The sequence below is a fragment of the Chroicocephalus ridibundus genome, chromosome 11 (genome assembly GCF_963924245.1).
Source record: "Chroicocephalus ridibundus chromosome 11, bChrRid1.1, whole genome shotgun sequence".
NCBI lineage: Eukaryota > Metazoa > Chordata > Aves > Charadriiformes > Laridae > Chroicocephalus > Chroicocephalus ridibundus.
In genome coordinates this window covers 4,047,477-4,062,561 of record NC_086294.1, presented here as the reverse complement: position 1 = coordinate 4,062,561, position 15,085 = coordinate 4,047,477, and the positions used below count along the sequence as shown (strand labels likewise).

Genomic DNA, 15,085 nt, shown 5'->3' with positions numbered 1-15,085 from the left:
TCCGTGAGTGATTGCTAGCATTTATTCCGGGACTGGACTCAGTGCGAAGTCAACGTGAAAGACCTCCCAGTACAGTGGGCTAAATTGGCCGCTTGGAGCGGAGATGTCAAATAACCCAGCTGGCTCCACGCTGGCACAGATGGGCAGCACTGGCGGGCCCATCGCCAGGGCTCAGCTGCGGGCGCTCTGATGTGAACAGCCCACATTAGCCCTGTTGCAAACCGCTACAGCTATTGCTGAAGCGGTCACTAGCTTACACTCTGGGAGGGTTTTACTGCCCACTGTAAGTATTTGAAGTTACTACAATTAACCAGTTTTGGATAATTGCGGTTAACATTTTTAGCTTTTATCACCAATTACTAGTTTGTGAGATTTCCTTTCCGGTGTACAGAAAGACATAACTCTTCTGGAAATATGTTGTAAGGATTCATTACTTTAGTTATGTGTGATCTTTTGAACATACAAATTCCTATAAAAATATTGATATTAAAGGATTTTACATCAGTTCCAAGCTCCTTCCTGAAAATCTTAATAATTGTGCTTTTAAGGAAAACTTTAATGCATAATACTCTATGACTTTTCTTTTAAGCCTGTTTGTCGTTTAAGCGTAAGTAATCTTGGCAGACATCTGGGTAAAAATACAGAAGTAAACCAAGTGATGATGGTAAGATTCACTTTGGTGTTCTTGAGCAATGTTTCCAGCCCCACATTCTGAAAAACTGTGTGATTCAGTTAAAAGAATGAATACGTACATGCCTTGTAATCCTTGGGTTCAGTTCTCAAGTTTTCTGCTCTACCGTTACTGCAAGTAACTTAAAATTCTGAACGTGGTTGAGATTCTCACATTCAGCGTGATTTTATGGCTGAAGCGTTAGAGAAGAAAATAGAAGATACCCAGTAAATGTCAAGAGATGACAACAGACAGTATATGCTCATTTATGTTGCCAACTTGGCCAAACCTCTTGTCTATGCCCGTAGCTTGTAGTTGGCTCCTCTAAGTTGATCAAAAAGACACTTGAAACTGAAGACAGATTTAATTGAAATCCCTACTATAATAGCTGCCTTTTTTTAAACTTGAGAGAAATACAAATTGCTGATGTGAGACGGGGGAAAAGTAGAACCAAACATCTTTCTTTCATCACGCTGTCCTGGTGGGAGGATCCTTCCTTTCAGTCTGGGCTTTGGTTAATCCATTGGCCGAGGGGGTTGCCATAAACTCCACCCAAACTCCTCTCATCCCTGAGATGTTCTTCTTTCCGTCACCTGGAGACCCGGCCATGTTGGTTCCTCTTGGCAATCCCTGTCTGAACAGCAGGCTCCCAGCTCTGCTCGCTGCCTCTTGCCTCTCCTCCTTGCCCTGCCCTGGGCAGAGAGAGGTTCCATCCATGGCTCAGTAGCCCTCCAGGGAAAGGCTCGGTCCCTCTCCTACAGACCGTGTAGCCTGGCCTGGTTGCTCTTCTTACAAGGATATAACGTACAAACAATAAATGAAAATATGTCTAAATTGCATTGTACTTCCATTGTTAAGTGAAATTTAAATTTATCATAGAATTGCCTAGGTTGGAAGGGAACTTTCAGATCACCGAGTCCAACCATCAGCCTAACTCAGACAAAACCCACCACTAACCCATGTCCCTCAGCACCACGTCTGCCTGTCTTTTAAACACCTTCAGGGATGGTGACTCAACCACTTCCCTGGGCAGCCTGTTCCAATGCTTGATAACCCTTTCAGTGTAAAAAAACCTTCCTGAAAGCCAATCTAAACCTCCCCTGGCACACCTTGAGGCCATTTGTTTTAGAACAGGATTTTTCCTTCTTTTCTCTCACACGTAACAATATATAGAAAATGCTCGTATAAGTATTATTTTCAGAAATTTCACCTGCACCAAATTAAATGCGAAAATTTTCACTTATGGCTTAGGTCCACTGGGAATCTTCTTGCTATATAAGTCTATAGGTACATGAAAACGTGATCTGAAATATATCTCTGGCCTGTCAACACTTAGGCAAGGAATTAGTACCTGAAACGAGGTGGCATCAGGTGATCCTTCTCACCAACATCAGAGCACAGCGCACTGGTGATTATTGACATAATGTTGATTTTTCCAAAGTCCTGCACTGACCAAAGCAGTTTGGGGTAACACACGCTTTGCAGATCTGGCCTTCTTCAGGCGATGAAAATCATCTGGACTTTATATGGGGATTTGTTTTTTGTAAACCCTGTGTGGTTGTTCACATGGGAATGACTTTGAAACAAGCATTTGGTAACCCAGCAGGTCGCGTTCTTTCCATCTTCAATTTTGCCAACGTTTGTGATGCCCGTTTATGTCCGAGCGGTACCCACACTTCCTAGCTGTATGTACTGCAAGGTCTGTGCTTGGGCTGAAAACAAACGGGGGAAGGAGAGGGTTGAACTGTGTTACTGGGATGTGAAGGTATGGGAACACTTGTGAGTCTGGATGCGGAAATCTCTTTAATTCTAGACTAAAGCATATACTCTCTTCTCCTCTAGACTGGCATATAGTGATTTCCTATGTTTGAGTGCAAAGCGGAGAAAAAATCCCAAATAGCTATTTTTAACATAAGCTAAACACCTTCAGTTGTCAGTGAATAAAATTAAAAGTAGGAATTCTTTGTAGTTTTGAAAAGTAGCGCATCAGCGAGTGTTTAATTCGGCTTAACAGCTCCAGCTTTGCGATTAGGGTAGTACTGGTGCGTCCTGTCCTGCTCATTTATCACTGATACTGATCCAGTGCTGAAGACAATTCGGAGATGTCTTTACAAATGCTATATGTTCAAAAGATGTAAAGCCTGGCGTAGGATGCAAAAAGCACTTAAATAGTCAATTATCCTCGTTAGGGCTCTGCAGCTGCTTGGCAAGGGGTGTTGTGTCTTGTCCATTATGGCTAGAGCCAGTCTGAGTGAGCGAGTGATTTAAAATAAACAACTGAGAGGAGAAAATTGAAAGGAGTTGGAATAGTATCGTTCGCCATTCTTCATCCCCAATATATTTCACTTTTAATTCTGTATGTACAAGTCTCCTTACTATGTGTTTTTGAACTCCCAGTTGTACAGGAATGATGTTTCAGTGCATCTTGGGACCATCTATTTTTGTTCTGTGGTTTCTTTACATTTTAGTAAACCTCTTCTCTTTCATTATAGGAGACTGACATAAAAATGATATTTTCAATATGCTGTTTTTATTTATCTACATTCTGTCATGATATACTTTGATGTAAGTTTTTAATTTTGCTTCAGCTTTCAGCTGTTGTAGCAGTTACTGCTCAAGGTCAGGGATGAGGTTAGCCACAGTAGCACAAAACAATTTCCTCTTCTCACAGCCCAGGTAGCATTTGGATGTGGATTAAATTTTACCACATTTTCCAGTAGCCAGACACAATTATTTCTAATGAGCTTTAAATTGCTTCCAGAACATGTATGTCAAAACTTAGCGTGGTAATCCATTCGGTGCCGGCAACTTCATAAGATAACGGTTCTTCCTCAAAATTTTGGAGAAAGCGATTCTTGCTGTATAACAGGTATTTCTAGTCAGCAGCTTGGCTTAAAAGCGACGAGCTGACTGCTCTCGGTTGCCGTTGCTCTGCCCTCCTCTCTTTTGCAATAGCGGTTCCAAAATATATTGCTCTTCATTACTGACTCAGATTTCATAATCAGGTTTTTTTGGCAATTTTTTTCTTGGTGCTGTGCATGCTCGTTGTGCTGATTCGAGAGGTTTTATGCATGGTTTGTTGTTGTGGAAGCTTTTAAAAAAAAATAAAATAAAAGATCAGGTTTTGAAGCGAACTCTCATCTTTATGATTCATGTTTGCCTTTCTTTTTCTATATATGGCCACTTCTTTATACTGCCCTAGCATTCCGAATGCCTGGAAAGCATACATTCAAAACCATCTTTATGGGGCAGTGGTGAATAATAAAAATAGGAAAGGGGAAAAGGCAAAAAACACTTTTTCTCTATAAATGTGATAAATTTTCACGACCTTTGTTTAATCTCACCGAAGTCTTTTTTTATCTCCATCTAATTCACACACGTTAGAATATGATTTATTTGTATTATTATAGGTAGCGCTTATTGGACTGAAATCTAGAACAAGCCCTGCTTAAATGAAACGCAGCCATAAGGAAATCATTTTTGTATTATAGCTTCTACTGTAAAAGCAATTAAGGAGGAGAGCTGAAAGGGAAGCTGCCTGTCCTGACGTGCTCCCGCATCCAGGAGGGAGCAAGGGAACGAGCTGCACACAGAGCTCCGGTGCCTATTGCCGGCGGGATTCCGAGGCACGGTTCTGCTATCCTCGGTCACCGCATCCCGGTTTGGGTTTTTAACTCGCCTTGTGTCCCCCCTCTGCATACACACACGTCTGTCTTCCAGCTCCTTTGTTTACGTACCTAAGGAATCTGTGGGTAATGAAATTCTTACATTTTCAGGCTTCAATTAAAGCCCTTATTTCCTAGCTAACAGTTTTGCCCAGTGTCTTTAAAAATCCTTTTCTTATTCCCGTCGGAATTTTGTATCCGCCTCTGAGGCTCAGAGGGTTTGTAATTTTCGTAAGTGACGTTGCTGTCAAATGCAGGGCAAAAAGTTGTATTGCAGGAAATTATTGAGAATTTTCAAAGTCGGTATATTTTAAGATTGTGTGATCCAGTTTGTCCCGCATTAAGCAGAAATTTGTGCAAGTTGGATTTTTTCATTTGTTTTTTTTTTGTTTTTTTTTTTTAACTCAGCAGGAACACTGATTAGTCTACACAGAATTTTCATTTTGACAGGAGCCGTGAATTTTAAGCACAATTTTGAAATTCAGCATGTCGAAGGTCACTTTTATGTTGATTTAATTTCTTTAAAATTGTTTCTTTTAACAATAGGAGTTTATAAAATTGTATTTTGGTCCTCCACTACAGGGATTATAAATGTAAGCGTATCCTCAGTAGCTGAGGAGTTGTTCTTGACCTGATTCCAAGTACCTCGGTAAATTAGTTTATGTTCAGTAGTATCCATGGTGTGTAAAAATATTCCCCTGAAGCTCCTGCTAAATGTTACAAGTAGATCATTCTTTTTTTATCTAGTCAGGCATAGCACCATACTTCATATTTTTTTCAGTAACTAATGCTAAAACACTGGTCTTTGTTCTAGCATCCCCTGAATCATAGGCTGATGGCTTGGGGCGTTGGTAACAGGCGCTGCGTGGTCTTTCACCTCGGCTGCTAATTTGAAATCAGCGGTTCCCACTCTTAGGCCCTTTTAAAATGAGTCCATGAACACACAGCGGTTCTCTGTGGACTCTGCCCACTTGCAAAAAGCAGCTTTTAATCTTGCGCTGGACCCAGATTCTTCTCGGGGTTTTCATTAGAAGGGATAGTACTGAACGCCTCTTCTGCCGTGCCCACCCAGGGGGAGGCGACAGGGCTTGTGCCTTCCTGCAGTGAATGCTTTATGCTGTCAATGGATGGAAAGTTTTAATTATAAGGGAGATTTTTTTTTTTTTTTTTTGTTAAGTAATAAAAATGATAGATCGACACTAGTGGATACCTCCTAGAACTCATGTTCCCAGGCTAAGGGATTCCTAGGGTTTTTTCAGCTTCTCTGCTCATCATTCCGGTTTTTTCCATCGGCTTCCAATTAATTTCCATATTAAGTACATAATTGCCATGTTGACAACTACTAAGCTCTTTTCCATCTGTTGTTGCGTATTACACCAAGTACGTCAAGGAGCTAGGATTTCACCAGGTTGTGCTCGGAGAGCTCAGCTATAAACTCAGGGCTGTTACTTTCTGGGATCCAGAACTTTGTCTTTGCTTATTTCTGATATATATTTCTGTTGTTATTTCAGCAGAGAATTTAATAGTGGAGGAGACCAGATGAGGTTAACTTACAGCACGCTTTAGCCCTAAGAGTTGTACACTGTTTACAAAGCGGCTTTCAAAAATGGTGTGCACCTTCCCACTTGATCTCACAGACAGAATTTTGTATTATTTTTTTTTTTCTCTTCCCCACCCCCTACCCTGAATTTGAAATTCACTGGTCTTCTCAGGAATTGGTCAGATCGGTAATCTTGTCAGGAAGATTAATGTTAATGAAGATGACCTGGCTGGGATATCTTAAATGGGGCACTGTAGTAAGCTAAGTGGAGTTTACCTTGAATTTTATGTAAATGCAAATTCTCAGTAGTGTAAAGTATTACAATAAATTAATATCCAGGTACACTAGAAGACATTATTCTGACTTGTTTTGGTTTTTGAAGAGGATCTTTCGGATACTGGTTGTTTTTAGCATAACAGAGATTTAACAACGTTTGGAATGAATTTCTATGCAGTAGCAGTCACTGGAATTGTACCTTCTTCCGCAGTTACGCTGTGTTCCTGACTACAGCGTTTGGGGTAGTAGAGGTGCTCGTGTGACTGTTTACGGTATCAAAACCATTCTGTAGTTTCATTGATAAATTGTTAATGTTTTTAATTAAGAGGGCTTGATTTTGATTGTAAGTGACCGTCTTTCCTAGCTAAATATTCGATTCTTCTCCTACCTTCCATAATTCTAGGGATGACATTCCCACCTCTTACAGACCCCAGTTACTACTTCTAAGCAATCCCTGATCGTACTCACAGTCTTTTTTTGTAAATCTACTTTTCCTTTACAACCTGATGGATAAATTGCTTTGTACTTGCAAGAAGTGGTAAACAACATCAATGTTTTAAACGATTAACTTAGGTCTTTTTCCCTCTTTGCATTAAGTGATATCAAGTGGGTGATCCTTTGATGCGTTGGGTGTTTAGAAACAAAAAACATGTTTTCCCCCTCATTTTTCTAATTATATGCTGTAAATCATATCAACTGATAACATCAAGAGAAAGAATTAAAATAAGGCAGGTATATGATCCGCAGGTGGAAATTTGCATGGGTAGAAAGGAGAGCTGCGTGGAGACAGACGCAGTTTAATCTTAGGCCTCAATGCGTATTGAACAATACTACACAATCTGTGAGGTCAGGCAAGTTTTTAGGGGCATTTTTTAATTGCCTATTATAAAAGCAAAAATTAGTTGTCATAACTACCTCTCTCAACTGGCAATATTTGGAATTTTGAGTAGTTAATGTCCAGTTTGCTTGTTGCTCCTTGGTCCAAGTTGTCGTCATAGCCATGACAGGTAGCTCAGACACTGAAAGCAAACAATCCAAGCGTCTCTCTGTGGACTATTGTGCTTTTCTTTGTAGGAAAACTTAAAAAAAATGTACAGTTTTGTGTTATTTTCCTCTAGTTAAAATGACCAAGTTACAATGATGAGTAGTAACAGAGTGAAGAGCTGGGTTTTGTGCAGGCCGAGGACAACATCAGATGGGGTCTTAATCTTGGCTGTGTTCGTTCTACTGTTCTATCTCACTTTCATTAATTACTTGGGGTTAAAAAAAATTTGTCATGAAGACTAACTAACTCTGGGGTGCTGTGAAGACAAGCATTAAATTATTACAAGATACTTAGAAAACTTGGTAATGAGGCCTTTGAATAATTAGGTTTGTACAGAGGATTGCAGCGGGATCTGTGCTGCTGCGCAGTGGATCCGAAAGTCGCTATTATCTGTTAATAGCAACAGCAAATATTTACAGTTAGCTGTTACTTTTACATTATAAACATGGATTTTAATTAAAAAGTCATTCCCATCTGTGACTGGCAAAATAGAGGCTTTTGTAATGGACATATTTGTTTTCTGAGGGATATATTTAGTGTGTGTGTACATCAGCAACCATCCCAAGAGACCGTCGTGGTAATGGATCAAAACCAGGTTTCGCTGCAGCACGAAAAACTGTAAAACCATGTGTTGCGGCTCCGTTCAGATTAAGGAATTCGTGCTGGTAGACCCAGTCGTGGTCTGGCTGTACATCGATGATGGGAATTCCGTAGCTTATATTTTAAATTTTGCATACTAATTCCTTGGTGGCTTTTAAGCTGCAGTCATGCTTACTTAACAGATCTTTTACATCAGATGCAGAAACAAATTTTCTTCCAAATAGTAATGACAATAAAGACAAAAAATAAGTTTAGATAGTGCCATCAAAATATTTTAGATTTGCAGCTGCTCATGTAAGTTTCTTTCTCTCTCTCTCTCTTTTTATGAAAACAGGTAATCAGATCCTCTCTCTTGGGACTTTGTCAAAAGATCAGGTTTATCCGTTGAAACTCAAGGGCATTTCCATCTGTTACTCTGCACTCAAATCTGCCTTATGTGGAAATTATGTCAGCTTTGGCGTCTTCAAGTTGTACGGGGACAACCACTTTGACAATGTACTTCAGGCCTTTGTCAAAATGCTGCTTTCAGTATCCCACAGTGACTTGCTAGTAAGCAATTACTCATCTTGGGAGTCTTTACGTGAAATATGAAATAACACCACCACAGGCTTTGTATTGTTATAATGAGACAGAGGGATCTAGAACAGCTCAGATGCAGTTTTCAGTTCGATTACTTGAATGTGTTTATATAGTAACATCTCAAATACAGGTAAGCCCTGTGAAACAGGAGCTTTTCCAGAATTTTCACGAGGCTTGCCGTGAAAGAGAGAAATGCAAAATTCTGCTCCATTCTGTCCTTGCGAACCCAGTTAAGTTGCCTGCATGCCCTGTAAAACATCCTCACGTATCCAGACACTCTGCAATTAGTTTCAGTCTGTAAATTGTCACTGTGCATTCCCCATAAAATTTAACAATTTTGTTTTAAAGTACACCGTGTTCCCACTTCTCTGTGGGAAGACAACAGATCTTGTGCAATATCAGCCTAAATTTGAACTGTGACATTTTCTTCCAGAACTGTCATTTTCTTGCAGGAAGGGACAAATTTGGAGTAGTTGAAGATGGTTAATACCCAGATTTATGCCTGCCACATAAATAAAGTCCTCGGAACTGAAAAGTTGCTCTCAATTAAAATTGGTGTATTGGTTGTATAGTGCAGTGTGCATATTTTAGCATGTTCCTAGCCATCCAATAATAAGTGTCCTACATAAGGGTCCTTAAGAGTAAGACGCTGATTGGGCCAATGGGTTGAAGCAAGTGCCTTTACCTGTGCACAGCCTGAGACAGGACCTCACTTAAGCCCCCAAAAAGTCCATCTCTGAGATGATTTTGGGGAAATCTGTGCTAACTCTTAATAAGATTTCCTGCAGAAGGTAAGATACAGGCCGTAATCCTGCCAAACTAACACCCCGGGCAGGACGCTATACTGCTTTTACTAGACTGATAGCTGCGTAGAATGTCAAAGCTCGATAGCACTATTGTATTAGCCTGAGCTTATTTTAAACTAATAGTGAGTTTATATCCTATGGTAAAATTGAAAAGTTGAAATCTACCAAAGACAGGAAATATTTTGTCTCTCTAAATATTTTGATTTAGTGGCTGAATTAGAATTTATCACATCATAAAACCTGTAGGATCATTCTTCTGTCATCTGTTAATGTTGTTAATATTAGTCGATGGTAATATCTATATTTACTGCAAACGTGTACTCTTTTTTCAGCAATATCGAAAACTAAGCCAGTCTTACTACCCGCTTTTGGAGTGTCTGACCCAAGATCACATGAGTTTCATCACCAGTTTAGAACCTCACGTCCTAATCTATATTCTTACTTCGATATCTGAAGGACTTACTGCAGTAGGTAAGAATCACTTAAACGTGCCTAAAGAAAAAGTTCAAGTATTTAGGTATCTAGGATTTTCAAAGCAGCACATTCATTTATATCTTAAAAAAATGAGTATCAAGCGACAGTGGAAGATGCTGGCTTTTGAACGTTTTAAGAATGTGACTGTTTTGGTTAATGGAGCTAAGTTCTTTTCAACATCCAACCTGTAAGTTTTTACAGATAATATTTTAAAATTATCTTTTCTTACAAGCCAGAGCCGTTAAAATTATTAACGTGCCTTCACTAAGATTGTACTGAAAATTAATGCATTTGTTACTCAGAACTAACACGTATTAAAATGTGTACGGGAATCTGTGGGGTTTTGTTTTTATTGGATCAACATCGCTGCTGTATAAATCGTGCTTGTTCTGCACAGCTGCGATATGATTTGAGAAACGGAAACGTATCTTCATCCATGGAAAAAAGAAACTGGTTGCTCAGTACTTGCTGAAGGTACTTCAGAGGAGAATCAGTGCAACAGAAGCATGCTTAGAGTAATGACAAAAATAAAAATAACGATAAATATACAGGATTGCAGTTCCTTTCAGTCTCTTGAATGGTTTACTTTATGCTTTTTAAACAGATCACTGTCCAAAATTTGGGTGCTGGGGTGGGAATGGTAACCTAAAGTCATTTGGAATACGGAGGAGGAGACCGGGCATTTGGGGGAAGGAAAAATAAATCACGCAGTTACATTCTGATCAGCTGGGAATGCCATGCATTTATCTAGTTTTTGACTGAGAAGCTGTTCAAACCTTACAGTAGTATTTATTGATTAGGGCGGTTACTAAGGAGAAAAAAAAAAGGCCATATAACATTAGTGTGTATAGATGTTACTCTGTAATAGCTGGTGTTTCTCATTACCACCAAGTGTCAGTCAAGCCCCATAGGAATGTGTGAATGCACCGAGACTCGGAAAGCATTTGCGATGTTAAACACATTCAGCAGTTTTTGCTGCAAGAGGCAGCCTCCTCTCAGAGAGAAAATAGGTAGTGAACAGCTAAGCAACAGCGCTAAAGAAATATTCAGGTCATTTTATTATATAATGCTGAAATCCATCTTCTGGATATTTTGAGTGCTTTGTCACCTGTAATGATGGTGCAGCACTTTCTGCCCGTAGGCTGGTTGTGCTGGGAGTCTGCCTGGGGGTGGGTTGCCGGTGGGTACGTTGTACTGAACGTGAGCTCGGCTGACAGCTACCCGTTTAGCCAGCCCTGCTCCTGATCCCCATTAGCGCTTCGCGTTACGTCTCTTCCGTTTGAGATGTTGGTAATAATCATTTAGAGAATTCACTAGCATACCAGGTTTGCTTTAACCGTCTTTTTGAAACCCAATTTGAATTCATGTAAAAGAGAGGGTCACCTGCTCTAGGTGACCCTGCTCTGGCAGGGGGGTTGGACTAGATGATCTCCAGAGGTCCCTTCCAACCCTATGATTCTATGATTCTATGAAAAGGTCAAAGCTACGTAAGCTCTCACTCAAGGTGGGGAAGAGGGGTAAGAAAAGTATGTAAGTTAAGTAGCTTGGAGTTTAGTCATGAAGAATTATTAATTTTTAGGAGCATAGATGTTATCTTAGAAAACTATTTGGTGGAATTGCTGATATTCTGCTGAGAAAAGTATCAACAAAAATGTTAACAGCTCGCTTTGGTTTTTTGTTTGTTTTTTTTTTTTTTTTACGTTTCATAAACCATAGATCTGCTTAGCCAAAGCTCTCCTTCAGTTCATCTTAAGGTTCTTAAAGTACCTAAAATAAATACAAACATATGAGACTAAAACAAAGTGTGTAAGAATTTTTAACTTGGCGTGACCTCACTGAAGGCTTGATGCAGTCCATCAGAAGCTATTCTGCTCGCTTTCGTGTTCGTTTTTTTCTTTGTTTACTCTGATTCCTCCAAACTCAAGTAGTTTCTCAGTCTTAGAGAATTGCCGGGTCTATTTGCCTGTCAGGAAGACCTGGCTGTTTCCGTGTTGCCCAGACTGGATGTGGAATCTCTGTCCTTGGAGATATTCCCCAATACTGGACAAGGTCCTGAGGAACCTCTCTGATGAGGAACCTGTTTTGGGGAGGAGGGTTGGATGTGGAATCTCCATCCTTGGGAGATATTCCCAGGTACTGGGCAAGGTCCTAAGACACCTCTCTGATGTTGACCCTGTTTTGGGCAGGAGGTTGGACTTGGAGGATGGTCGCATTTGGTTTCTGCCAACACCCGTAGGATCCCACTGATAATTTTCTTACATTTTCCACTTGCATTGTCTCGCTTTCTAAAACAAATTTTTATCCTGTCCAAAGGCCTGTGCATCCCCTAATCTCTCTGGCACATAAAAAGCAATACTTACTTTTGTAATAATAAAATAATTTACCTCTTACTTCCAGGATGAGTCAGATGGAAGATGCCCTTTTTTTTTTTTTTAACCTTTCATGTTGAAGTGATAAAGTGATTATTTGTCCTTAATATCATGTTTCTTAATACTACATGCATCAAGAACTGATATCGATGTCAGCATTTAAATTCCTCAGTTGTGTTCAGGAGGGTTTATTTTTGTAGTGAACGGAATAATTTTCCATACTCTCCTGATGACGTGTCCTGATGAACTACTCTTTGGTCACTTCATAGCTCTTGGTGTTCGTTTATTTATTTTTAATCACCTCAAGAGTTAGCTACCTGTCACTGCGTTTTCTTAAGAGTCATTCTGCGAAGTAATTTATCCCTTTTCAAATTTTGATATTTGAGGCATTTCCAATTGTCAGACAGTGAAATACAAATTTATTTCTCATGCGTTACTTGGTCACATACATCCTTCTGCCCTTGGAAAAGGGGTAAGCAGATCCAAGCGTTGCCTTTTCACTGAATTATATCAGTGCCACAAGAACATCTCAGAATAGTAGGGCTCAGGGCTATAAGCCATCTGAGGGGGAATTGTGTTTTAAACTGATGAGAACATACCAGTTGCTTTCAGAAATGTTTCTAAAAATGAAATAGCTGTCTTTTTATTTTAAAAATTAAATACCAGGAGATCACTTCTCTTTCACGGGGAAAAAAAAGTATCTGACTTTTTTTCCTCTACTCCCTTTTACGTAGGCGAAGCCTTTGAGACTCTCATTGTTGTCAGCTGTAGGGTAAACATTCCCCAAATCCTTATTTCTGAGGAGCGTTCATTCTGTTGCTGAGTAAATACCTTGCTTGATTCCACGCTTTCTAAACACGGGGAAAGAATAGGTATTCCTTCAGAAGCCTCTAGCTGTAAATCAGCTATAATGGAAGCCCTCATCTAAGCTTTTACTGCGAGGATAAACACTCCAATAGTTCTCTTCTAAAGTGTTTACCTGGCTTTTTCACAGCTGACTCAGTGGATCAGAGCCTTTTAATGTAGTCTGCCTGGCATGTTGTCACTAATAGCTGCGAAGCTTTTCTAATTCTCATATGATTAATAGTATAGCGTGCTATTCATTGAGGAAAAAGCAAAACATTTTTTCTGTCTTGCTGCCTAATTTAGATGTTAAATTGCTAAATCCATTTACTTTCCAGGTTTAGTCTCAAAGGCAAATAATGCCAGTATTGAACTGTAAGCAATTGATGGACAGGGAAAATACCACTTAACTCCCTCTCCTTGCCTTTATGTGAAAACCAGAACAAAATCTTTTAATTTGCAGGGATTCAGCAATGTCATTAAACTGTTGAAAAATAATTCCCCTCCAGCATGCTGTTGTCATATTGTTGAGACCAAAAGGCATCCTCGAGTTGTTTGGAAGGGTTGTTGGCTTTTTGAAAATAATACAACCCATTCTAACATACACGCTCAGCTTCTAGTTACTTGAGCTAATGTCTGATTGGAATTCCCTGCATCAGGGAAAAACACAGAGAGAATAAAAACGGGCGTGTAAAGTTGGCACCCAAAAAATGAAATGAATGCATACTGGCGAAGAAGAAATCAAAAGGTCTAGCTGAACATTGGTGGTGACTGGTGCCGGAGTCGTCAGCCTTGTGCCCTGCCCACCACCAGCACCAGCCTTGCTGGCAGGTACGTCCAGAGAGCTCAGTTTTGTTTGACCGAACTTCAGAACTGTTACTGGATCCGTGCTGGATCCATGCAGATCCCATGGAGCTGGGTTTGGCGTTTTCTGTAACCATGGCCTGCTTGCTTCATGACCCAAAGGGTTAGTTCACAGGAGACAGAGCTGAGTCAACCAGAAATGAGAAATGTGGTTTGGCTGCATTTAGAATCGTAGAATCGTAGAATGTGTTGGATTGGAAGGGACCTCTAAAGGCCATCTAGTCCAACCCCCCGGCAGTCAGCAGGGACATCTTCAACTAGGTCAGGTTGCTCAGAGCCTCATCCAGCCTGGCCTTGGATGTCTCCAGGGATGGGGCCTCCACCCCCTCTCTGGGCAACCTGGGCCAGTGTCTCACCACCCTCAGTGTAAAGAACTTCTTCCTAATGTCTCATCTAACCCTGCCCTGCTCTAGTTTAAACCATTGCCCCTCGGCCTGTCGTTACATGCCCTTGCCAACAGCCCCTCTCCAGGCTGAACAACCCCAGCTCTCTCAGCCTGTCTCTTTTTCCCAATTTCCCGATTTCTCAGTTTCTTTTATTATTCTGCTTTTACTCTGTCTTCTCCATCCATTTCTTCTGTCCATAGCTCAGAAGTGGTAGCTTCTCGTTGCTCCTTGTGTATGTTCTGTTGGCTGGCTTGTCTCGCTGCCGTTTAGTGAGAACACCGTTGTGCTCCAGCACAAGGTTCCACATGCCCAGAAGAGTCATTCAAGGGAGTTTGCTTGACGCTCCCTGTCTATTATATCCTTGCAATCAAAAGGAAAAATGAGCATAGGGAAGCATATTTGATATATAGTTATAGGCAAATTTAAGTAGCTCTTAACACTCATATCAGATTCTCGTGAGCAAATGATAGCAGAGACCTGTCTGCTGTCCTGCTAAAATCACTTACTGTCGAATGTAAAATATCTACTTGTACAGTATCAGCATGTTTAGAACTACTGCTGTTTTGTAAACTGATGATAGTGATTTACTTTGTATTATTCAATTTAAAAAGAAATAGAGTTAAGCACGGGTTTAGAAATACAGCAGAGCCCTCCTATGAAATATGTATTTTCAAATCTCTCACTTGTTGTTATTGATGGTGATTCAATTCCACCACGAATTGCATTTCTAGTTTATAAGCAGGACTGTTTTGGTTGAGAAGATGATGAGTGCCCGATTCTGCAGTCTGTCCTTTGGCAAGACTCGTAACTTTGCACTCAGCTTTGTTCCGGCAACGCGTCCTCAGATGCTGCCCCGTGGAATCCGGTCCCGGGAAACCCGCTGGTCCAGGGAAGGCAGAGTGGGGATGCTCCGGCTCCTTTCTGTGAGCTGTTAGATGGCTCTGACGTCTGCTGCCAAGTCAGCTGGT

At 40.5% G+C, this 15,085-nt stretch overlaps 1 protein-coding gene across 2 annotated transcripts in view; it reads left to right on the top strand.

Annotated features, from left to right (window-relative positions):
- Window positions 1–15,085, top strand: part of RANBP17 (RAN binding protein 17) — a 159,962-nt gene that overhangs the window by 118,906 nt on the left and 25,971 nt on the right. For both annotated transcript variants that reach the window (XM_063349133.1, XM_063349134.1), the window contains 2 exons: window positions 8,131–8,345; window positions 9,514–9,652. In XM_063349133.1, the coding sequence (XP_063205203.1) occupies window positions 8,131–8,345; window positions 9,514–9,652 (354 nt within the window). The remainder of the gene's footprint in view (window positions 1–8,130; window positions 8,346–9,513; window positions 9,653–15,085) is intronic.